The 26,390-nt window shown below is 46.5% G+C and overlaps 1 protein-coding gene across 6 annotated transcripts in view; it reads left to right on the forward strand.

The window, feature by feature from the left end:
• The window catches only part of LOC147419819 (uncharacterized), an 88,110-nt gene extending 62,830 nt beyond the window's left edge, over positions 1-25,280 (forward strand). For all 6 annotated transcript variants that reach the window (XM_086505705.1, XM_086505702.1, XM_086505703.1 and 3 more), the window contains 7 exons: positions 33-273; positions 407-502; positions 589-717; positions 799-848; positions 960-1,057; positions 1,141-1,425; positions 24,335-25,280. In XM_086505705.1, the coding sequence (XP_086361831.1) occupies positions 113-273; positions 407-502; positions 589-717; positions 799-848; positions 960-1,057; positions 1,141-1,425; positions 24,335-24,868 (1,353 nt within the window). In that variant the 5' untranslated portion in view covers positions 33-112 and the 3' untranslated portion in view covers positions 24,869-25,280. The remainder of the gene's footprint in view (positions 1-32; positions 274-406; positions 503-588; positions 718-798; positions 849-959; positions 1,058-1,140; positions 1,426-24,334) is intronic.
• Positions 25,281-26,390: the final 1,110 nt, after the last annotated feature.

Genomic DNA, 26,390 nt, shown 5'->3' on the forward strand with positions numbered 1-26,390 from the left:
ACCCTTTTCTTTCTCATTTTGGCCTATTTCAGGGGATGTATTAGAGGAGTTATGTGGGAGTGCCCCTATTGATGGTCACCTAAACTCCTATCATAGCAGTAGAAGACACCAAATGCCCGAGCCACATAATCAAGAGTTGATTGCATATCAGAATTTATCGTTGTCTACTTTTATACAGCGGGCAAGTTTATGCCAGCTTATCTACTTATTGGGCTCTGCAATTGCAGAGTTTGGATATCTTGTCGGAAGCATTCCACTATCTTTCATGCAAGGGTCAGTATTTCTGAAGTATGCATTATTAGGTCTATACCACAAGGGATGCTGCCAATTTTACTATATATATGATGATAGTGAACTGTTTGTCTCACTCTAGATAAGAACTTTGCTAACAAAGCATTGGTTTCAGGGCCTTCCTGTCTTTGACATGTGCCAGAAGACTAACAGTTTCTTGCTTCAGTCACTTCCAAAAGTGTGTTTCTCAAAGGAGCAATCAATTAAGAAGGTAATGTCAGTTTGGCACTTTTCTGTTGTTTGATAGAAGTTGAACCCTATATGTGTAAGCTGCAACTTTTCAATGACTATGTGTAGGCTCGCTTGCCGCATTCAATCCTCAATACGAGGCTCTGTTGACGACATTGGATGGCTGCAGCGCACTTCAGGGTTACCTCCAGTGAAAGATCGTACGGACAGATTTGTCCAGCTTCTTGGATTGGTCAGGTATACCCATATCTTTGTGTAGAAGATCTTGCAGGACATTATTGACATGCTTGAACTTAAACACATTATTGTTAATTGCAGTAATGGAATACACAAACTGCCCAACAGCTACGTTTACCTCCTGATTCCTGGTATTTCCCTTTCTTTAACCAAACATGTCTGTGGGTTGGTCCTCACCGGGTCAAACCAGAAGTGAAAATCAATTCTTATGCAGATGAGTCTGAATTATCTTTGGGGGTTAGGTTTGTTCAGCAACCATGGCCCATTATACTTTGTTGACACAAAGAAATACTTCTCAAGGCTGGGACTCACTTGCCACATTGCCAGAATACACAGTGAGGTAGAACAAAATTTACTACATGTCAATGCCTAGAGAAGCTGGTTGTATAATGTCTTCTTACATACTTGTGAGGCTGTAAACAGGCATCTGTGGAGACAAATGCTCTTGAGCTGAAAAATTATATAGAGGAACTTTATTGGGGTTGTGGCAAACGGGTTATGCTGCTGGGACACAGCAAAGGGGGGGTGGATGCAGCTGCAGCGATAGCCAAATACTGGTCTGATCTAAAAGATAAAGTAGCTGGACTGGTTGTTGTCCAATCTCCGTACGCTGGAAGCCCCATCGCCTCTGACATTCTGCGGGAAGGTCAAGTAGCAGATGTGGAAACACGCCGTGTCATGGAAGTTATCATTTGTAAAATCATTAAGGTAAGCAAGCTTTCAATACTTCGTCCTGTATCAGTGGAGTCATGATAGAAACTCAGTACTTAAACCTGTCCTTATGCGTTTGTGTTTGCGTGCGTGTTTTCCGTCGCCAACTTTCATCCACAGAGAGAGAGAGAGAGAGAGAGAGAGAGAGAGAGAGAGAGAGAGAGAGAGAGAGAGAGAGAGAGAGAGAGAGAGAGAGAGACGATGAAATGAAATGTTAACGTCTTCAAAAGGCCAAAGTGACCTATGAGACCAGAAAGTTACAATGTGGTGGATCTGGTACAAAGTCAGAGTAACAAAATAACAACATAACAAAACAAAAAATACTATGGGATCCTAAGCTGGTCGATGTGAACTAAGCAAAATGAGCAGCTGGCTGGGATAGAGGGCAGAGGAGCGAGCAGGGGAAGCGGGTTGTGCACAAGGGCGGGTAGCACCAGCGCACAGGGCAGAGGACAGAGCGTGGGCGAAAGGGGGGGGTTTCAGCGATGGCGGGAGGGCAGCATACAACAGCGAGCAACGGGTCCCTGTGTCTAGCATACTTAGCCTTTAGCTTATTCGAATTTATGAATTTATTGATACCAATCAGGGATGGGTGAATTTTCTGGTGTAATGCACCATCTTGAAATTTATCCGTGTCCGGATAGTATGATAAGTAGAATAGTAGCTGGACGCAGTGCAAAATAGTTCAGAACAAGCACATGAACAAGATGGTGTCTCCAGTTCGCTCAAAAAGCTAAAACTTAATAGTTTTTATGGAGGCCGTCCATGAAGTGCCGGCCGGACACAGTGGAAATACGACCCGCTGGGAGCCAACAGACTGAGTCCAAAAAGTGAGATTTAATGCCAGAGAAGTGAGATTTAATGCCCATTTTTAAGTTCAAAGGTTAAAAACCTTATAAACTCAGCAGTCGGTCAGTTTGAACGTGGCCACATTTAATAAACTTAAAAAAAATCCATCCCAAGGTGAGAAAACTCTAGCAGCGAGCGTTTTCTATTTTTCGAAAACTCTCTCTCTCTCTCTCTCTCTCTCTCTCTCTCTCTCTCTCTCATGAAGCGCCAGATGGCCAGACCAATCGTCGGCAAGGCATAAAGACAGGTAGCGCTATCATCCGAGGAGGCTCTGCAATGTTCTCTATTTTTTGAACTCTCTCTCACCATATGTTCACCTCTCTCGCAGTGAGAGGAACTTGGTATTGAGACAGGATCTGTGGCAGCTATACACTAGGAGAGTCTGGGAGGCACCTAGCTTGGGGACGAGGATGTCAGATTACAGAGACCAGTTTCTCACCATATTGTCTGGGGGGTTCATACAGAGACCACGCTACATGGACACATATATGCCACATAGCTCACGGGTGGCGATTGGTCAGCTGAGAGTGGCTTCACACAGGTTAGAGATTGAGATCGGGAGACATACTGGTGTTCCCAGGGAGGAGCGAATCTGCAGAGCCTGCACAAAGGAGGTGGAGAGTGAGGAGCACTTTGTATGTAGATGCAGAGCATACACTGAGATCAGAGGCAGGTATGAGGCCCTATTTAGAGGACAGCCCACTCTCCGAGAGATCATGGAATCTCGAGATCAGAGACAGCTCGGACGTTTCTTACTAGAGATACAGAGCCACCGGGACACACTACTACAGCCACACACAGCTACACAGACAGAGGGGAGACAGTCGCAGCTCACAGACTTCTTTCAGAGGATTTCCGCCCCCCCCTCACCAGACACTCAGAGGGGAGTGACACTCCCACAGGCGGAGGTGAACCGAGCTAGACGACGACCACGAGTCACAGGCTACAGGGGCGCGAGCTCCCACCACCGACAGATCGAGGAGATCCGAGCCCGGGAGCGCCGTGCCACTGAGGAGCGAGTGGCTCAGATGAGGGCTGACCCGACAGCTTTCATCCGGGTAGCCTTGGCACCAGACCCACCCATGTACCACATCTTACATCCCCCCATTAGTACAGGATGGAGCTAGATAGCTTGATGCATTCTCATGATTGTACTACCTTGAGCATACAGACATGCATATACCCCTAGAGATAGAGCTCCATCCCTCCTCAGATACTCCACTACCTACATTCAGTTCAGTTTTGTATCAATTTTGTTTCATTTGTCTTTCCGATAGACGGATGACATACACACAATGTACACTTGATTTGTCTCATAGGCCGATTTCGGCCTGACATAGACGTTAAAAATCTTTCTTTCTTTCTTCTTTCTTTTCTCTCTCTCTCTCTCGCATGAAGCGCCAGATGGCTAGAGCAATCACCCGCAAGGAATAAAGACAGGTAGCACTATCATCTGAGGAGGCTCTGCAGCAGTTTGCATTCACACGGAGCCTTCTCTATTCACTCTCAGTTCAGCCTCCTCTCTCTCTCTCTCTCTCTCTCTCTCTCTCAATTTCCTTACTCGGTAGTCCGTGTAGGCCGTGCAGAGGCTGTGAAGCCTATGAAAGAGGCAGAGTGCAGCCAGAAGAGCTTGTGTGCGTCCCTGTGGGGAAAAGTCGCACTTAGACAAGCGTATTACCAACTGTTCATGAAGATTTCAGCACTTTGACGGGTTCGAGAATTAAAATTCAGCCAAGAGGAACACGTGTGGGCATATCCTATGCGAGGAGACATCAGAAGAAGCCGCTCCTATGCAAAAATTCTTCGTACGAAGCAGACTTAGCCGTTCACAACTATAGGTATGAAATTTTCAGCCAATAGGCTTGTGAATTACATGCATTCTTATGCAACAAATAGTAGTTGGACACGAGCAACATATGCTCTTTCGGATTAATGTTCTTGTAATTGTTCAAAAGTAATAAGAAAAACTTCTTCAAGGGAGGGGACCAACCCATCTTCTGGTCCCTAGTGCTGTGTCCGTCTTCTAGTGCTGTGTCCGTCTTCTGCGTCATATTTTCTTTTTGTGTGGAATCTTGTAAGAAAAGTTAGATTTAATTTAAAGTTTTAAGTTCACGCTTCTGTTTCTGTGATATTGGTATCAAAGCAAGGTCCTCTCATTTCCTTTCTTAAGGCAAGACGGTCCTTGGCAGAAAATACTCGTCATGGCAGGACAAGCCGAAGAGCTTGAGCGGCTCAAGCAACACATGGTAGAATTTTAGGCTGCTTTTGCTCAGCTAGAAGTGCAGAAGTGCTTAAGACCCTTGAAAATGGGAAAGAAAAGATGGTGGAAGAGCCACCTCAGAATCCCACAGTACCAACTCAAACTTAGGGAATACCTTAGACTGGGCCCCAACATGGCCTCAGAGGGACCTGCAGGAGGAACCTCCGAGAGCATGAAGAAGAAGAGGAAATATCTTCACCGACTTATTTGCCAAATTACTCTTTCATGAAGAACCAAGATAAGATCATTCCTGATGAGAAACTTGAGTACCCCTAGACAAGGTTGTAGATCAACCACCACAAGTAGAAAAGCAAGACAAGGAACATAAGAAGAGTCGGCTCAGAATTCCGGTGGACAAGGATTCCAAAGCCATCACGAAGAAGCGGTCTCGACACCACAAGAAGAAGAATAAGACATTCAAAACTAGAGATAAAGATGTTATGTTCGAATTTTGTAATGGAAAGCGGATTGATATGAAGGCTCTCGCTTTCATTCGAGAATTCGAGGTGGCCTTTGCCGAAGGTAATTTTTCAGAGCGCTCAATACTACGTCATGTTAGCATGTATCTGAAAGATACAGCTAGCAACTGGTGGCTTACCACAGTTCTAGAGAAACGTAAACCTAAAGATTGGGAGGAATTCAAGGAGTTTTATGCTCATTCCTTCCTCCCGACTTTGTCGATGATGTGAAGAAAGAATGGGATTGGCTCTCCCAAAGAGAGCATGAAGTTGTGTTCGACTACGCCGACAAAGTTTGGGCGGTCCTCCTTAAGGTTACTCCCTTCATGAAAATTTTTGATGGAGAGAATATATGTAAGTTTGAAGTGGGACTCTAGCCAGGACTTGAGAAGACTATGAAACTCTATCTCCAAAACACTCTTCGAATTATGATGCAGTCCGCCCTGATAGTTTGTAACTTGCATTCGAAAGGGACTCCTCGTAAGCAGGAGTTTAGTACCTTTCATGCAAAGTAGAAGGCTCTCACTGCTGAGGAGAAACCCCCACTCGAAAGTGGCCTTTAGATCAGCGCAAAGGCCCATAAAAGAAGCCAGAGGGAGCAAAGAAAAGTAAATTCCTCACCCTCTCTCAGTTGAAGGCGTACATGGAAGAGGGCAAATGTTTCTATTGTGGCGAGAGAGGCCATAGGAAACCAGATTGCCCACATTTTAAGAAAGATTCCCCTCCTGCATCAAATTCAGTACTTGCTGTACAAGCTAACACCAAGAAGGAGAAAGAAAAAAGGCAGTTGCTCAAAGGGTGGGGCAGTTTGAATGGGCAAAGAGTATTGATCTTGTTTGATCCAGGCTCCACCGACAACTTCATTTCATTGGATACCTCAGAATCTCTTGATCTCACTCCCGAGACACTGGCAACTCAAATCACTTGAGGATCAGCCTTTGAAGGCTTGACTACGAATTCCACTCCTATCCAAGGACTGTTGAATCTGAAGATCGGAAAGTACTCTAATCGAGAGTCTTTCCTAGTTGCCCCTATACAAGGATTTGATGTCATCTTGGGTATGCCGCGGCATTACAAAATCCATCCCATCCCAGACTATGTAAGCAAGAAACTGTCCTTTTCCTTAAAAGGACAGTAGTATGATGTAGATGCTAATGCTAGTGACTGGCCTATTCCTATGGTTAGGCACATCACTGTTAAAAGAGAAATAAAGAAGTGTATTTCTGCTTACTTGATTTTTGTCAAAGATAGAGAGGTGAGTGCTGAAAATTTCTTGTCAAATTTAGATAAATATTTGCTAACTTTTCTTAATCAGTATAAGGATTGTTTTATGGACACCCTTGCAGATGAATTGCCTCCTGAGAGAGCGAAAGACTAGTTCCAGAAAGTTCACCCCCCAATCAGCCACCTTACTGCATTAGTCTCTTACAGCAGGAAGAAATTCTTAAACAAGTGAATGAACGTCTTGAGAAGGGTCTTGTTCTACCTAGCACTTCTCCCTACTGTTTGCTTGTGTAGAAGAAAGACGGCACATTTCGCATGTGCATCGATTATCATTCTCGAAATAAGATTACAGATTTTCGATTCCCCAAATTGATGATATCTTAGACAAGCTACAAGGGGCACGAATTTTCAGCCACATAGATCTCAAGAGCGTTTACCACGAGATTCGTATTGCTCTTGAAGGCATACATAAGAGTGCATTCCGAACAACTTTCGGATTGTACGAGTTTTTTGTAATGCCTTTTGGCCTTATTAACGCTCCAACAACTTCCAATCGAATGATGAACCGAAATTTCGTCCTCATCAATAGTTTACATGCCTTTTTTTTTTCCGAGAAAGAGATCCTTAGTTAATGAAATTGCCCATAGGGCTACAACCACCTCTTCAAGAGAGGGCTGCAACAATCATGATGGGAAGACTCTCCCAATGAAAATACAGCATACGTACAATGAGGCTAAATCAAGAAATGAGAGGAGGGAAAAGCCACATAGGTGGATGGTAGTGCCAACTGAGTACACCTTGGACCATGGTGAAAAAAGGCCCAGGACGCCAAAGTCGAAAGAAAGCCTCTCGACCTCCCACATGCGGTCGGAGCTACCCTGGAGTCTCTTGAACTCTCCTCTGAGAGTATGGATCAACTCTAGCCAAAGATCGCGAACAATCTCTGCCGGTGGTACAGGGCGAGCCTCATAGATGCGAAAGCAGCGGGCCCACTAGATGAACCAGAGTGTAAGGCCACTGATGAGCTCCCATCACTCCTCTCTCTCACTGCACCACTCCTGTGGAGTAAGCTTTGTGGTAGGCTGGAGTGTAGGTCACCCCCCCTGCATCACTATCATCCTGCTGGTGGAAGATAGCTCAAACTGTAGTGTCGGGCCCGTGAGAGTGGACCAAGCAGCTACCCCCCAAGTGTACTGCCGAGCCATGGAAAAAGCAGGCATCAGTCGAAGAACACGAATCCACACCTGCTGTGCCAAAGGACGTCCCAAAGATAGTGACGCTGACTCTCCACAAGATGGCCACAAGCTGCACATGCGGTCGAGAGACCACTATGTACAAGCCAGCTCCCAACTGCTGTAGCTCTGTGTGCGACCAGCCATTGGAACAAAGTGACTCGCCTCGGCTGTCTAGAGTCCCACAACCTCTCCCAAAAAGCTGTCAAGAACTCAGCTGTGAGACCCTCCTCCTGCCAATGAGGTGCTGCAGCAAGGCAAGCCTCTCTCTGTGCTGCCAATATGTGACGTCCCAGTCGAACAGTGTACTGAAGGAAAGGGACACCTGGGTGGTCTGCAGAGGAGAATGGGTCCCTCCAAAGCCACTCTCCAGGATCCCACTGTACTCGTGCCAGTGGACAACTCTCCCAAGCCCACAGTCTCCAATGTCCAGTCTCAAGAGCTGCTGGGTCAGGATCAATGACGCAAGTCCTCCCACAGATGCCCACCATTCGGATCCTTTGAAAACAGCACTCTGCCACCTACGGGGCCTTTACTGCAGCTCGGTGTAAGCGTCCCTCACCCTGTATCTCGAAAAACAGGGAGGGTACAGTCTCTGAGCAAGCCTCAACTGAGATTAGAACCTCCAGTTGCGTGAAGGCTCCCATCCATCTGGGCGCTGCTGGCTCGAGAGGTGTGAGCCACTCAGCTGAGACTACCTCTAGGATGTCCTGGCACATGCTCTGCACCCCTCTCATGCCCTGTAGCTAAAAGCCAGGCAGCTCCTCTTACAAGTCTGAAAACTGTAACCAGTCACCTAAAGAGCGTGCTGGACCCGCTGCCATGGGACCCCAGGAAACATAAGACCGACTACCAACCAATTGGCCTCTCTGAGTGCTAACCATGGGGTTCCAAACAAGGGGCTGTTCTCACGCACTCCTCCGTGCAAGTAGACTGACGTTGCTCGAGGCCTCGCCGCAGATGCTTCAAGATCGGAGCAAACTCACAGCGAAGCGGTCCTCCAGTCTCCTGCTCAAGCCAACTTTGCGCATCTCTGTGAACATCCATCTGGTCGAAGGTTGCCAGGGGCCTCCAGCCTAAGTCACCCTAGCATGAAGCCGCTGTAGCAAGAACTCCTTCCAGGGCTCTTCACCTGGAAGAAGTCCTTTGATGATGAACTTCCCAAGAAGGGCTCTGCTCTGCTTTGCTGGGTCTATGATCCCAAGCCCTCCCTGAAAAGTTAAAACAATGAAGAGTGATGACCTGCCAAGCCACTTTGGCCCGGGCTATCTGAGTGTCATGCCCTGACCAAAGGAAGTTCTTGATCAGCCTCTCTTCCTGGCTGATACAAGAACTCGAGAAGATCCAGCAAGAATTGATGTACCACATAGTAGCCAATAACACCTGGTTGGCCACTACAACTCTGCTTGCCAGAGAAAGTCGTGCGGAGCTCCAATGTAACAACTTCCTCCTGATAGACAAGATGAGGGGAGCAATCTGCTGCTCAGGAGACAAGTCCAAACCAACGTGACAGCCCAAGTACCAAACTGCAGTCCCTGGGGGATCCACCTAAAACCCTCGCTTGGCATCCAATCGGGCACAGGAGCACTACCAACCGAGAAAGCCACTGTCTTTCTCGAGTTGACCAGTGCGCCAAATGCACAACAGAAGGTCTTAAGAGCCTGCTCACACCTGTGAAGGTTGGCCTCCTGGCCATCCAAGTACAAGGCTGAGTCGCCTGCAAACTCAGTGTCAAGTAGCTCATCTCCCCGAATAGGAAGTGCTAAGCCCCGTAAACCAACTTGCTGTGACACCAAAAACTTGCTCATCGCCTCAGCATAGAATAGAAAGAGGAAGGGGGCAAGAGGGCAGCCCTGTCTGACCGAATGTGTGAGCATGAAACGATCACCTCTACCTCCTGACAAAAGTACCTGACCATGTGCCCGTCTGTACAGAGCTGACACACCTCTGATCCAAGCATCTGAGAAGCCCATCCTGCGTAGAGTGCCCTCCAAAAAGTCTCAGTCAACTCTATCATAGGCCTTCTCAAAATCGAGAAGAAGTATCACCAGATCCTCACCACGGAGCCGCGCTAGGGCAGAAGCCTCCCAAAAAGTAAAGATGTTGTCAAGGATACTACGCTCCTTGAAAAACCTGTCTGTGTCCCATGTATAATGCTCTCTAGAAGTGGCCGGATCCTCAAACTCAGAGCCTTGGCAAGAATTTTGTAGGCTGAGTTGAGGATGGTGATGGGGCGCCACTGCCGAATCTCATCCAAGGAGCCACCCTCCTTGAGAATGAGGTAGATGAGGCCCTCACTCATGCTGTCAGGCATCACCTCTGTGTGCAGGATGTACTGAAAAGCACTACAAAGATCTGGGCCAAACAAGTCCCAGTACTCCAAGAAAAAACTGGGAGTCAAGCCATCCTCACCTGGACAGCTACCATGGGGGAGTGCACTAAGAGCCATGTGCAACTCCTCAAGATGAAGTGGCAGCTCAAGCCTCTGACGCATCTCCTCAGTCACAAGACAAGGCATCTGTGCCCACACTTGCTCTCTGCATGCATCTTGACGCTCTGACTAAGGCTCTGCAGACAGTAACTCACGGTAAAAGTCAGTAGCAACTGCACGCATGTCCTCTCGCTCAGAAGCAACTGACCCGTTAGGCCTCCTCAACTAATTGACCTTGGCTTGCAAATGCCGAGGTCCCACTGCCTTAAAGAAAGCACCAGTCACTGTGTCACCCACCTGTGTCCACTGAGATACCTGTCGATGGAAAGCAAACTCACGGCGCCGCTCCTCTGTGCTAACAAGCTCCTGGCGAGATTGCTGTAACTGCTCCTCCAACCAAGGACTGTTTGGATGCTGCTCCTGCATGCTTTGCAAGGAAGCAACGCCCCGTCGAAGACGTTGCTCCTCCTCTCTCGCTGCAGCTAGGCGAGCCGAAGACTCGTGAAGAAAGAAACAACCAAGCTGAGCAAGTCTCGAGGATACTTTGTCAGCAGGAGAATCCTGTATGTCTAAGCTCTCTATCCAAAGAGTCTCCACTCGTTTTCTGAGCGCAGAGTCTAGCAAGATCCTCTCAGGGATGTGCAGCATCGTGCTCCCCCTCCTGTGCCTATCAGTCACTGTAAGGATCAATGCTGCATGGTCCGAAAAGGAAGTCCTTGCCAGAATGCCAACTGTCCCACCCAAGTCACAAAAGTGGTCACTAGTGAAGGAGCGATCTATCCGAGATAGATTCACGACTCCCACTCTGCGGTCCGAACGAGAGAAGGCCAGGCTGTCTGGGGGCCTTACAAAGCTAGAATGCTGCCACACATGTGCAGCCCGTAGAGTCATACAAAACCTCTCCCGAGCTGCCAGCTCAACTTCATGCACAGTAGTATGGCTACCACCAATCTTGTCAGAGGGGTCCTCCAACATGTTGAAGTCACCCCCCTATGCACCATTGCTCTGCCTGCGGCAGAGACTCAATAATCTGAGACCAAAACTCTGCAGGTGCACTGGCCCCATTGGACGCACAGATGTTTAGGAAGCCCACGAGATAACCCTGAACCTGCATAGTGATCCACTGAGCCTGCCTGGCACAATAATCCCTCTGCCCACAATGGCCTGCTGCAAAGAATCCACAATAGTCATACATACCCCACCCTGGATGCCTCCAGGTCCAAAAGCAGCTTTCCACAACGTCTAATGCGGCTCTTACACAGATGATGCTCCTGTATCATAAGAAGGTCAATCTCTCCTCCCACAAGGCATCGTTGCAGCTCCTGACGCAGTCGGCCCCTTTGACGCTGAAATTGTGGCCCACCTAATCCTTGTACGTTCTATGAGACGATCCTCATGGGGAGCGAGAGAGAACAGATACTGCCGCAACAGCTAAACGTGCTGTCTTAGAGGCTGGCTTGGATGGGGAGTAATCTGCATCCGAGCGTCCTCTAGATAAGTGTGACTGCAAAGAGTGCCTGGCCCAAGCCCAAGTAGACCGAGCTGTGCGTAAAGCAACCTCCTTTGTCCAGGAGTCCTCATGAATGTGTACATAGCATGGCGGGCACTGCGTATTAGCAAAGAAGTGGACCACAATGTGTCTACATCCTGCTGCATCTGGAGGTGTCACAACAAACTTGGCCAATGGCCAAAGAATTTGAAGCATGTCTGTAACTCCTAGGTCTCCCATGCGATGAGAGAACTCTAGGGCCTGTGTCTGTAGCCACTCCAACATTGAGTCGAAAGTCCACTCAGTCTGGTCCGTGCCACAAAGGGGAAAAGAGAAGCCAACCGCTGAGTCCAGGCCTCTATCCCCCTATGTGCCAGGAACAGAACATGAACCCTGAAGCAGGCAGCCTCAAGGTCTAGTGAGGAGTCGCGGGGAAAGCGTGTGAAGTCGTAGGCAAAGAAGTCCCATCGGCGTCGAATGTCGAAGCACGTCAGACCACGAGGGACTGCTGCAAAGGGAGACGTCTGTACCAGAAGAGGGGGTCGCTAGAAAGGTTTTCTCTCTCTTGCCAAGCGACTCGTGGCAAAGGTGCTGCCAAGAGATCTCCTGGTAGCCGAGGATGGCCTTGCCCTCTGGGTCGACTGTGGGACTGGAGCGAGAGGGTGGGGTGTAGGAGCAGGAGGAGGGGGGGGAGAAGAGAAGCGAGGGGGACCGGCAAAGGTAGGGGGCGAGGAGGAGAGGCGAAGGGAGCAAGAGGGGGGGGGGGGGGGGGGGGGGGGGGAACTGGGGGGGAGGAGGGGCTGTCGAGGGGGAAGCTGAGGTGGAGGCTGGAGCAGGGACCTTGTCCTACTGAAGAGGACCGAGTCGGTTCCCCGTGGGAACCCACTGCTGCTAGGCAGGCGCCTCAGGCCCACTCTGAGTGCCAGGCTGTCGCTGTGCACCCTACTGTCGTCATCCACGAACCTGCTGTCATCCCTTCTCTGCTGGAGCCCGAGGCTCGGAGGGTGGCTCTGCTTGTGTGCTCTGTGTCTCTGGCTGCTACTGCTGGCCAGCCCTTGAAGGCTTGGGTTGGGCCTATGGTGTAGGTCGGAGTGTCACAAAGTGATGACGTGGCGGACAGCAGAAACCCTAAAATTCCTGCAAACCCTAAAAACTGCCAAAAACCCTAATTTGCAGCAAACCCTAACTGCTGGCTGAAACCCTAATTCTGGCGCCAGTGCCATGTGGCAGGGTTGTACGGATTTTCCGGAAATTGCGCCGCAATTTGCGCTGGCAGCTTTTGGGCGTTGCTTTTTGCATGAAAGAAAGAGAACTTGCTTTTTTTTTAATAAAAAAAAAGAGACTTTCTCTAAGAGAGAGAACTGATGCTTTTGATTTTGAAAGCTTTTGGGGCTCTGCTTTTGGGCATCCCTTGTACCTTTAAATATGTGGAGAGGGCTTCACTTCTCAGGGCATCTGGACGCAGAGTCTGAGAGTGAAACCCTAACCGCTCTCTTGTACTTTGATGATTGATTAATATAAAAAGAAATACCGAAAGGGGCGCCAGTCTTTGGGGCCAATATCTCTAGGCACGGAACTCCGCCGGGCCAGTGCAAATCTATTGTGATCTGTGAATTGTTTTGAAATGGTTATTTGGTGCTGTCGCGGTTGATTCTTGACTTGGAGTGTCCAAGTCTGTTACAGTGGTATCAGAGCACGGCCGATTTCTCTTCTACGGGAAATCCGATCCCCGAATTTTTTTTCCGAGGCACCTATGGCTTCAGGCAATGATTAGTCGACTCCCTCTGCATCTAGAGATGGGGGCTGGGATCACAACGAAGATTCAGACAGAGAGTATGGCCCGCCTCGGCCTACTCAGGCGGAGCAAAGAGAGATGGAGCGTCGTCAATTGATTGGCGATGCAACAAAGATGATGCTCAATTTTGCCGAGGATCCGAAGATGGCAAAATATATGAACCAGACCTCTTTGAAAGAGGTACGGATGGAGTGGCAGAGAACCACAACACCACTCCCGAAACCCGCTCTCAAGAAACCTTTTGCCTCCAAGAAAATATACGGAGCAGGAACTGGAGAACGTGGTTGATGCACGGATTGCTCAGCTTTTCGACGTGCAAAAGAAAGACAAAAAGCACTGCAAAAAGCAGAAGAAAGGCACTGACTTCCCGGGATATTTGGGTCGTCGGTTTGACATTTGACAAGGCAAAGAAACGGAAGAAGCGTGTTCGATTTGAAGGAGTACCCGTTCTTCTTCTTCTTCTTCTGACAGTTCTTCTAGCTCCTCGGATTAGAGCGAAGAAGATAGAAAAAGCAAAAAGCGAAGCAAGACACAAAGCTTCGGAAAGGGCAAGAAAAAGGCAAAGAAGGCTACATCTCGCCCAGAGACTGACAGTTCTACTGAGGACTCGTCTACAGATAGCTCAGATTCCGATGACGGAAAGTTTTATGCGAATAAGAAGAATTTTTACAAAGCCAACCAGTATGACTTTCTCGAAGATAAAAGCAAGAAAGTCCGCGAGTTTAAGGAAGGTGGCCACTCGATCAAGTTTGATACTTTTTCAGGATACTCGGATGCTTCGAAGGCTTTGTCTTTTTTTCAGCAGTTTGACATCGCTTTCGCGGGAGGACGTTATTCAGAGCACTCCAAGATTCAGAGAGCTGCCTCTTACTTTAAGAGGAATGCTCGTACTTGGTGGTCCATGCTTCTTTTAAACAAGAGTGCGCCAGTTAAATGGCTGAAATTTAAGAAGCTTTTTATTTCTTCTTGGTTGACGCAAGAATATGAACGAGATATACGAGCTGCTTGGACCCATCTTCGGATGACCAAGAGCGATACAGTAAATACTTACTGTGAAGGATTCTGGAGCTCTTTTCTACCCGCCTCTTCATTCAAGAAGATCTCGTTCAGAGAACAGATTGAGCGGTTTACCTTGGGTCTACCTACAGAGATCCGAGATCACTGCTTGGAATAGAAGTCAGCTTCTATTCAGGAGTTGATGAGTCATGCGAAGCGGGGCTTTGCCATTCACTCTGGCAGTCTGACCTACCCCACAGATGAGGCCATGACACAACGAGCCGAACAGACTTCTGGGAATGAAAGTAGAATGAAAAAGAGCAACCCAGAGAAAAAAAAAAGGATGCACGACCCAAGCTTACTCCTGAGGAGAGAGCTCGCTTCATCAGAGAGGGGAAGTGCTTTGGATGCGGGGAACATGGACATATTTCCTCGAAGTGCCCTGATAAGGCACAGAAAGAACAGAATGATAAAGACGACGACAGGTCTGAGAGTTCGAGAGCAACTGAGGAATGTGGCAGAAAAGGCAGATAGAAAAGCAGAACTGGTACCACATGACGTGGGACCTGCACCGAATCTAATGAATGAAAGTACAAACTTTGCCGCTTTCGGGGCAAAGTGAAGGATCAGGAAGCTCTTTTGAAGGAGCCAAGGCCAACTTCTTTTCACTTGGAATTGGCGGCTCGATTTGGAACTACGCCCGATAGACTGACGCCACAGGCGGAAGTAGTTCGACTGGCACCCGGATGGGATGTTGCCATTACACCGAGCATTGGCAAACTTTGTTTGCAATGACAGGGGTGTTCAGGGCACGCGAGTGACGTTCTACTCGGGATCCCTTGGTACCACAAGAACTACGCCGTGGTTGACTACCGGGCCGAGAAAGAGACTTTGATAAATGAAGGGCTTAGAGATTGTACTTGATGAACTTCAGTTTTCTTACTCATTCTTTTGCGAGAACTGAACGATGCATAAAGGTTGAATATGTTTTGACCTGAAGAAAAGAACGCCAAGATTTTTTTCTCCACGCTCATGCCGATTGCTTTTGAGAGGGCCTGAAGATCATACCATTGATCTGATATCTGGAAGCACGCCACCGAATCGGCCACCTTATCGTGTGAGCCGAGTACAGAATGAAAAGATTATGAACTCAGTGAAAGACCTCTTGGAAAAGGGTCTTGTCCAGCCTAGTACTTCACCGTATTGCTCTCCAGTGTTGTTGGTTTTGAAGAAAGACGGATCTTGGAGAATGTGCATCGATTATAGCACTCTCAACGAAATCACCATCAAGAACAGATTTTCGTTTCGTAGGATTGATGATATACTCGACAAGTTACAGGGATCCTCGTGCTTTAGCAGGATTGACTTGAAGAGTGGATATCATTAGATCAGGATCGCGCCAGGAGATGTCTACAAGACAGCTTTTCGGACGACTTTTGGGTTATTTGAGTTTTTGGTGATGCCTTTTGGCTTAACCATTGCTCCTGCGATATTTAACCGGATGATGGACAGGATTTTTCGAGAGTACATGCTATTTGTTGGCACTTTCTTTGACGACATCATTGTTTTCTCCAAGAATGAGGCAGAACACAGAGATCATCTGGTTCAAGTCTTTCAGGCATTACGAGATCACACATTAGTGATTAATGCTAAGAAAAGTGAATTTTTCCTACCAGAGATACACTTTTTGGGACACATTGTGTCAGCAGCACAGCAAGAGCGCAAATGGACCCGGCCAAGATAGAGACTATCCATGATTGGCGGGATTTGAGGAATGTCCATGAAGTTAGAAGCTTCTTGGGACTCTGTTCGTACTACAGGCGGTTCATACGAATGTTTGCAGAGGTTGCTTCCCCTTTGCATACCTTGACACAGAAAGGAGTACCTTTTTCGTGGGGACCCACAGAGGTGACTGCCTTTCGGACATTGAAAGAGAAATTCACTACAGGACCATATTTGACTTTGCCGGACTTGCAGAAGTCATTTGAAGTATTTTGTGATGTTTGTGGTCGTAGTCTGGGTGCGGTCTTGATGCAAGAAAGCCATGTCATAGCTCACGAGAGCCGTTTGTTCTCTAGGCCGGAGATGACAGCACAGATTTATGAGAAAGAGCTTTTGGCGGTTATCCACGCTCTTACTCAGTGGCGGCATTACCTACTCGGAGCGGATTTTACTGTCTTTACAGACCATCAGAGTTTGCGCTACTTCTTGTCACAGAAGCAGCTTTCGGAAAAGCAGATGCGGTGGGTGAACATCTTGTCACAGTTCCACTTCCAGATTGTCCATGTGCAGGGACAGAAGAATGTGGTGGCAGATGCTTTGTCTTGAAAACCGTTGGTTCTGGCTATTTCCGCGATACATCATAGGAGCTTCGAGGATATGGTCGATCAGTATGCCACAGATACAAATTTTGCAGATATTTTCACACGGATACCGGATAGGGAGACAGTAGCTGGATACTCCCTTCGGGAAGGCTACTTGATGAAAAAGACTATGTTGTGCGTTACACAGCCGTTGAGGGAAAAGGTTATGACTGATTGCCACTGTCCACCTTTTACGGGTCACCGCGGCATTGCTACCACCATGAAAGGGGTAGAGAGATATTTCTTTTAGCGGAGACTCAAGAAGGATGTGGAAGAGTTTGTGCGCAGTTGCTTTGTATGCCAGAGGTCAAGTCTGACAGGCATAAGGCACAGGGATTATTACAGCCTTTACCCATACCCACCCGCCCCTGGGAAAATATTGAAATGGATTTCATTTTTTTTGATCTCCCGAGAACACAGAATGATCACGACGATTTTCCGATTACATGGCACGCCTGAGACGATTGTCTCCGACAGAGACCCCAAATTTATGAGTTTGTTTTGGAAGGCAGTTTGGGAGAACATTGGCACGCGGTTGCAGTTCTCGTCATCGTTCCACTTGCAGACTAACGGGCAATTTGAGATTGCCAATTAAGTGATTTTAGATTTATTGAAGTCTTGTATCTCAGATCAGAAGACTCAATGGGAAAAGAACTTACCTTTGGTGGAATTTGCCTATAGTAACACGATACACTCTTCGACGGGGAAGACGCCATGTGAGATTGTTGAAAGTGCTGGGAAGGTTCCATCCTTCCCGAGCACGAAAGATTAGATATTTGAAGCGGATGAATATTCGCGAGACTTGGATACGGCTTTTGCCAAGGTTCGCGAGACTTTCCAGAAGTCTCAAGAACGACAGAAAAAGGCAGCGGATCGCCATCCTCGCGACTGGAAACTGAAGGAGGATGATTGGGTGCTCTTACTTTTGAGAAGGCACGCCTAAGAAAGAAAAAGGGAAAGGAGAGGCTTTTTCCAAAGCTTAGTATGTGATACTACGGACCTTTCCAGATTACTTACAAGATAAATGATGTCTCCTTCCGATTGAAACTGCCAGATACTTGGAGGATTCACAATGCATTGCATGTGAGTCTCTTGAACCCTGTTAAGGGTGATGTGCCTGATGATGGGGAGCCTGATGAGCAACCCGAATTGGAAGAAAACAAGGAGATCCTTGTTCCTGAACAGATTTTGGCACATAACGATACGAAGAAAGGTGAAGTCGGAAGGCGGTTCTTGGTTAAGTTCAAGAACTTTCCTGCATTTGATGCGAAGTGGATGGAGGAGGAGGACCTAGCAGATACTCCTCGGATTGTGAAACTTTACCTCGATGTTTTGGTTTAGCATAGTCTACTCCAAACGGAACCCAGAATTCAGCTTGGCCGGAGATCTGGTGCAGTGGGATGCACAAGAGGGGAGTCACTCCACTCCTTTGTCAACAGATGCCTCGATTTTGATACTAAAGTCACTGATGTCTCTTTGAGCTTCAGGGATACTGAGAGCTGACAGTATTCTGTTGGATGACTTTATGAAATGGAATTCCTGATTATGATACTGATTTGTTCTTGACTTCTTGTGGGTGCAGGAACTGATAGCCGAAATGACTGCAGCATTTTGGTATACTTGATCTCGAATAGACATGGTTGCAATAGGGGTTAGTCAATCGGACATCGATGAGGTCCCGATTGGACCTAGATGTGATTGCTAGCTACATTGCCGATAAATCATGGTCTAAGATCCGAATGAATGTTGAATGTCATGTGATGTCTAGTGATGTCCTGTGATGTCGTGTGATGTGACTGTCGATTTTGTACATGTGCTAGATGTGCGTTCCTAGTACGAGGTACTAACAGTCAGTGTCTGCTAAGACAGTTTATGGCTTTTGTCGGTTTTGCAGGCGTAATCGCGGTCGATTACAATGTTTTCAAGAGGGGGGTATGTCACAAAGTGATGACGTGGCGGACGGCAGAAACCCTAATTTCTGCCAGAAACCCTAAAATTCCTGCAAACCCTAAAAACTGCCAAAAACCCTAATTTCTGGAAACCCTAACTGCTGGCTGAAACCCTAATTTCTGGCGCCAGTGCCACGTGGTAGGGTTGTACGGATTTTCCGGAAATTGCGCCGCAATTTGCGCTGGCAACTTTTGGGTGTTGCTTTTTGCATGAAAGAAAGAGAACTTGCTTTTTTTTTAATAAAAAAAAAGAGACTCTCTCTAAGAGAGAGAACTGATGCTTTTGATTTTGAAAGCTTTTGGGGCTCTGCTTTTGGGCATCCCTTGTACCTTTAAATATGTGGAGAGGGCTTCACTTCTCAGGGCATCTGGACGCAGAGTCTGAGAGTGAAACCCTAACCGCTCTCTTGTACTTTGATGATTGATTAATATAAAAAGAAATACCGAAAGGGGCGTCAGTCTTTGGGGCCAATATCTCTAGGCACGGAACTCCGCCGGGCCAGTGCAAATCTATTGTGATCTGTGAATTGTTTTGAAGTGGTTATTTGGTGCTGTCGTGGTTGATTCTTGACTTGGAGTGTCCAAGTCTGTTACACGGGGCCTCCTCCATGGACATGCCTTAGCAAGATGGTCCATCTATCGGCAAATGAAGCACTAATTCGGGAGGCCCGAATACTCCACGCTTTGTTTAAACCAACCCCCACTCACCCGAGGAAGTAGGATGACCTTCGGGAGAGTGTGGGTGTCTCTAACCACAATGCAAACTGAGGGCATGCCGGCCGCCTTGGCAGCTACGTAGGCTACCGTGCTAGGTGTCTCCAGGACAATCCCAATCGGTGAGCCTATCCTTGATAGAAGCGGTAGGTACTCCCTCCTCAAACTAGGAAATCAGACGGAGATGGGAAGCTCTGCCTCCTCTACCAGAACATCTGAAGCTGGGTCAAAACCATGTCTCCACTATGAAAAGTGGGCTCTTAACTGCTCGGATGGTCAGGGGACTCATCGCGATGACCTTGGACGCCATCTCGGAGGTCTCAAACTCTATTTGATAGTAACTGCGTCCGAGGAACTGAACGTCCAAGATCTTGCCCACCTCTACGAGAAGGCGGGCCTGGAGAAGGTCACGCAGCTCTCCTCTGCAAGGTTTGGTGCCGAGAATCTTGTAGATGACAGAGGTCGCCCGGAGGCGCTCCACCTCTGCGGCGAGGCTCTCTTGCTCTGTCGGTGAAAGAGCAAGTGGAATGGTGGGCTCAGCGGGATCGGGCGAGGGGACTTCATTGTAGTTCCTCTATGGTGGAGCTTGAGCCTCCATCCGTGTCTACTGCTGCGGAGAATAGTCGACAAGGGGGGAAGCTCCCGCTGGACCAAGCATGCCAAGAAAGCTGGCGAAGCCTGACAAGCAAGAAAGGCGGAAAAGAAAATGTAGGCGAGCGGAGCAAAAAAAAAAAAGGCGAAGGGATTGGGTGGCGGCGGGGGAGGCTGGGTGGACAGGGCGGCGGACAGGGCTGGGCAGGTAGCGGGCAGGGCGTAGGGCAGCGGGAGGGCAGTGGGGTGAGGCAGCGGGCTGGGCAGAGCGCTCTAAGGGCAGCCAGGCAGGCTGCGCGCAGGAGGCAGAGCAGGGGGGTACGCGCGGGGTGGGAGGAGAGGGAAGCGAAGGGGGGAGTGGGGGGAGCTGCGATGGCGGGGGGGTGGGGGCAGCAGCAGTGAGTTCCAAGTCTGTGACAGAGTTAGCAAACTTCAAAAGAGATTCTCAATCACTTTGGCGTTCTCGATCAGTTCACATGCTTTTTTCTTGACGACATTTTAGTCTTCTCTCACACAGAGGAGGAACACAAACGACATCTACAGGCTGTGTTCGAAGAATTGCAACAACGTAAACTTCAAGTTAATGCTAAGAAGTGTGAATTTTTCTTGAGAGAGATTCACTATCTGGGGCACATTGCTTCTCATAATCAAGTATCCATGGACCCAAACTATTTTAGATTGGCCACAACGTGCTTTGGTTCATGATGTTCGAAGTTTCCTTGACCTTTGTTCCTACTATAGACACTTTATATGCCATTTGGCTCATGTAGCTGCACCTCTCCATGATCTCACAAAAAGAAAGATATCTTTTGTATGGGGGGACTAAACGAAAGGAAGCCTTTGAAAAGCTCAAGTACCTTCTCATCCATGGACCCATCCTTATTGTACCAGATCTCCGGAAAACATTTGAAGTGCATTGTGATGTTTCAGGCGATTGCATTGGCTCAATTCTTAATCAAGAAGGCCATGCAATAGTTTATGAAAGTAGACGACTTCGTGATGCGGAGCTTCGTGCTTCCATCTATGAGAAGGAACTCATGGCAATCATCCATGCTCTCTCAGTTTGGAAACACTACCTTTTGGGAGCAGATTTTACGATCAAGACAGATCATCAAATTCTTCGATACTTTCTCTCTCAAAAAAAGTTGTCTAAGAAACAAATGTGGTGGGCCAAATTTCTTTCAATGTTTCACTTTCAAATTTTGCACACTTCTCAAAGTAAAAATGTGGTTGTAGATGCTCTTTCTCGTCGGCCCCAAGTCAATGCCATAACAAGTATACATCATGAAGAACTGGAATCTCTACCTCAGATGCACCCTGACGACCCCAATTTCGGTGAGATTTGGCAACAACTACAACGTGGCACTGAAGTTTTTTCCTATCCTATTAAAGATGATTACCTTTATTTTCATTAGGCTCTTTGTGTGGTGCGTCCACTTAGAACAAACGTAATGGATGAAGCACATGCTTCTCCTTATGCAGGACACAGAGGCATATTGTCCACGAGACATGACTGAGAAAGATATTTTTATTGGCCAACACTACGAGCTGACATAGATAAATATGTCAGAGAATGTGTACCATGTCAAAAGCGAAGTATGACTACCATAAAACTCCTGGCTTACTACAGTCTCTACCGGTCCCTCAGGTACCTTGGGAAAGTATTGCCATGGATTTTATGATGGATTTGCCACCAAATGGAAATGATGCAATTTGGACTGTCGTAGACAGATTCAGTAAGCAAGCTCATTTCATTCCAGTAAGAAAGACCATTAAAGCTGATCACATGCCAAGATCTTTTTGGCCGAGATTATTAAGCACCATGGATGCCCAAAACGATTATATGTGATCGCGACCACGAATGACTAGTAATTTCTGGCAAGCACTTTTTACGAACTTAGGAACTAAGCTGGATTTTCTTCGGCTTATTGTCCTCAAACAGATGGACAAAGCGAAATCACTAATTCCACAGTCCCAGACATTTTAAAGTGCTATGTCTCAGATAACCAACGAGAATGGGAGAAACATCTATCCCTACAGAATTTGCCTATAATAACATTGTACATTTCTCTACAGGGAAAGGTCCTTTCGAGGTTTTTTATGACAAACCACATCTTGTCCCAATCCTACTTACCAAGGATAAGATATTCGCAGTTGATGAATTGTTCGGGATCTAGATACCGCTTACACTCAAGTGAAGCGTGCTATCCTTAGATCTCAAGAAAAGCATAAGAAAGTAGTAGATAAACATCGTTGTGATCTCAAGCTAACTAAAGGACAATTTGTTCCTCTCAAGTTTGATAAAGCGTGACTTAAGAAACATGCCAATCAGAAAGGCAAAGTTTTACACAAATAGTATGGCCCGTTTAAGATAACAGAAAAGATAAATGACATAGCATTTAGATTGGAGAATTGAAAAATCCATAATGCTTTTCACATGAGCCTTCTATGACCTTTCGTCAGCGAGCCATTAGGCAAAATTTGGACTCACAAAGGGGCCCTTTAAGGAGTTTGACTTTACCTCTCTCTACCAAAACGGGCGCATGGATAAATTTTTGCAAACAAACTCCAAAGTTGGCGGAGGTTTGACAATTAGAATGTCCTCTTCAAGTTCTATCTACTGATATATAGCACGCCATGAGATTCCTCATGATTCTTTTTTTGATTCACTTAGATTCCGACAGAGTTATCACATTATAGGTGAATCAAAAAAGAATCTTCTAAAATATGAGGAATCTCATGTCGTGCTATATATCAGTAGATAGAGCTTGAAGAGGACATTCTAACTATCAAACCTCCGCCAACTTTGGAGTTCGTTTGTAAAAATTTATCCATGCGCCCGTTTTGGTAGAGAGAGGTAAAGTCAAACTCCTTAAAGGGCCCCTTTGTGAGTCCAAATTTTGCCTAATGCTCCTGTAGCAGCAGTTACAGAAGATCCCGCTGAGGTAGAAGAAACTGAAGAAATACTTCTTTCAGAACAAATCATACAACATCAAGAGCTCCAACTAAAATCTAGACGAACTCATCGTAAGTACTTAGTAAAGTTTAAGAATTACTACCCTCTAGATGCTCAGTGGATGACGGAATCAACATTGCAAGATTTCCCAGGCATCCTGTATCAGTATCATGAAGCCTTACAATTGAGGACAACTATTTAGAAGCCAGAGGGATGTAATATTTTGAGCTACGTCTACAGTTACTCAAAAATGACTTTTGTGCACATAGAATGAATATATGAATTTATTGATACCAATCATGAACGGGTGAATTTTCCGGTGCAATGCGCCATCTGGAAATTTATCCGTGTGCGGATAGTATGATAAGTAGAATAGTAGCCGGACGCAGTGCAGAATAGTTCAAAACAAGCACATGAATAAGGTGGTCTCTTCAGTTCGTTCAAAAAAGCTAAAATTCAATAGTTTTATTTGGAGGCCGCCCAATGAAGTGGCCATCCAGACATAGTGGAAATACGACCCGGCGAAAGCCGGCAGAGTGAGTCGGAAGAGATATCAAATCGGCCGGGTTGATAATGCCCGAGATTGGCCAGTGAGATTTACTGCCCGTTTTTAAGTGCAAAGCTTTAAAAACCTTATGAACTTAGTGGCCGGTCAGTTTGATTGCGGCTTAAAAACCTTATATACTTAGTGGCCGGTTAGTTTGATTGCGGCCTCATTTAATAAATTTGAAAAAAAACCCCTCCTAGCGTGAGAAAACTCCAAGAGCCATCGTTCTCTCTCTCTCTCTCTCTCTCTCTCTCTCTCTCTCTCTCTCTCTCTCTCTCTCTCTCAATCATTATCGTTCTGTATGGAGAAAGATTCAAAATTTTTGGCACCATTTGAGCCTATTTCTTCTCTGGATGAGTCTGAAAGATTGGCGGATTGGAGCCTGTATCGGGCCACCCCTGCTTGTGGTCCTTTATCTCTACCTCAGCTTTGTGTGCCTGTTTTTTGTTTTTGGCCAGTCACGGAATAAGACCTTTTCTTCTCCTGACAATCTTTACATCAATGTGTTTATGATTGTCTGCCTCTATAGGAGATTGACCCATCATTCTATGCCCTTTTCTCAAATGTGTTTTGACTTTGCCTTTGTTCGCTATGAACATGGGCTTTTCTTGTATATGATATAATTTGTGGGATTTTCTTCTTTCCTTATTTTGAGGTTTTCTTGTGTATGATATAATTGGTGGGCTTTCCTCATTTTGAGGTTTCCCACTAGTAATTCAAAATTAATTTACCAAAAAATGTGTGTGTGTGTGTGTGTGTGTGAGAGAGAGAGAGAGAGAGAGAGAGAGAGAGAGAGAAGAAGAAGAAACGTCGTAGGAAACTATCCCAAGAGACCTTAAAGATCTCTCCGATGAGAGAGAGAGAGAGAGAGAGAGAGAGAGAGAGAGAGAGAGAGAGAGAGAGAGAGAGAGAGAGAGAGAGATTTTTTGAAGCTATTTTTGGATGTTTCAAATGAAAGGCAGATGCTTCTTAGCCTCAGTGTTTTGGGTTTATTCATTGAGAGAGTACTTCAACATGCATATTCTTTGTTGATTATCTTCCTTTTTCTGTAGGGTGACATTCGTTCCCTGGAGGACTTGACTTATGACAAGAGACGCGAGTTCTTGTCAAAGCACACACTGCCATCAGATTTTCCTACAGTCTCCTTTCATACTCAAGTTAGCATTGCCCCTGGTGTTATATCCACAATGTCACATATAGCTCATGCAGAACTTCCCTGGCTACCTTTATCTGCAATCCATGGAGCAGATTTCCAGGAGCCTCCACCAGCTACAAAGCTACCGGTGATTATTCCATTGGCAGCGGCTATGGCCATATGCGCATTGCATCTCAATTTACGATACGGTGAGGCAAGTGATGGTCTAGTGGTTCGGAAAGATGCAGAGATTCCAGGTTCTGTGGTAGTGAGGCCTGATCAAAAGTTTGATCATGCATGGATGGTTTACTCTCAATCGCGGAAAGAAGCTCGGGAATCCGATGCATCACAAATGTGCGAAGCACTTTTAATGTTGCTGTTAGAGGAGGCAGAGAGTCGCTATATTTGTAACGGTGAGGTTGCAGCAGTTCTTGATGATGCCGTTGTGTAATGGAGGCAGGCATGTCATTTTATCATTCTTTATTTCTTAATGTACACTAGCAAAACTTCAAAACTGAGTCTTTCCTCCACAATCTCATCAAAGTGTATTTAAAACAACAACCCCCCCCCCCCCCCCCCCCCCCCCCCACACACACACACACACAGAAAGGGAAAAAAGAAAGGCCCCAAGAGGTGGGCTAAGAATCAGGAAAGCTTGATGGAAAGAAGGATTCAAGAGAAGAGTCCTACAATTTGGCAGTGGGAAGCACAGGCACACAGTGCTTCAAGTGTATCTTTATCGCTACTGTTTTAGCACGTCGAACATAATCCCTGTATATGTATCTCTGCATGCGATAAAACTTGTTTGACAAGAATCTTTTTCTTTTTCCTGCGAATCAATGATGGTGTTGAATCTCCTGACATTACTGCATCCATTGATAATGGGACTTTCAAATTTGTCGCATCAATTTTGTCTTTCATGTTAATAGAAACTTGTTAAATCTCCTGACATTACTGCATCTATTGATAATGGGACTTTTGAATTTGTGGACATTTTTATAGAAACTTGCCATCAATTTTATATTCCACATTAAAAGGATCTTTTTTGGGCCTGTCACTTCCGTTTTTGCATCGTTTTTTGGTTCTTGAATCCATGTTCCTGGTGTCCACGTTAGAGTCAGTGAAGCTCATCAAGCAAAAGGGGTGTGTGACTCCACTTATCTTGGGAAATGCTTGCATAAATGAGGAGATGAACATGGAATTGAGTAGAGGCCGAAGTCAATAGTCCATATCCTTTCCATGACCAGGGAAAAAAAACTAAGCTAGATTTTCATAGGTGAATGAAACCATGATCTCTTCCCCTTTGAGGCTGAAGATGCATGGGATTTTTGGGGGAGAAATGGAATGTTATATTAACGTCTTCAAAAGGCCAAAATGACCTATGAGACCAGTTTGTTACAAAATAGTGAATCTAATACCATGTCTGGGCACAAAAGAAGTAGAACAAAGATACTACCACTAGAATAGAGAGAGAGAGAGAGAGAGAGAGAGAGAGAGAGAGAGAGAGAGAGAGAGAGGAAATGCTATATCACCGTCTTCTAAAGGCCATAGTGACCTTCGAGATCAAAGAGTTACATCATGGTGGCTGTGATACAAGGTTTGGATAAAAAGAAAGAAACTAACTAAAGAGAAACACTACTAGAACTATAAAAGGTGCGTATTAAGAGCCTAAGTGCTCCATATACATAAGGTGGGTGTTTATCTTGTAGAATAGATTCAAAATGGTGGGTACGTGTATCAAAATTCGGAGATGGCTTGCATCAGTTGGTGCATGATCGTGTCGATGTCCTCCATGGTGAGTCTGCACAGGGTGTCTCCCATGTCACCAATATAGGTTTGATCCTTTGTTGCAACCTCGTCCGGCGAAGAGAGAGAGAGAGAGAGAGAGAGAGAGAGAGAGAGAGAGAGAGAGAGAGGGATGCAATATATGTCCATCACTCTCTTATTGGACAAAAGCATTGGTTGGCTCACAA

Source organism: Adiantum capillus-veneris, chromosome 29 (assembly GCF_014529385.1).
Source record: "Adiantum capillus-veneris isolate H3 chromosome 29, ASM1452938v2, whole genome shotgun sequence".
In the NCBI taxonomy this organism is placed as follows: domain Eukaryota; kingdom Viridiplantae; phylum Streptophyta; class Polypodiopsida; order Polypodiales; family Pteridaceae; genus Adiantum; species Adiantum capillus-veneris.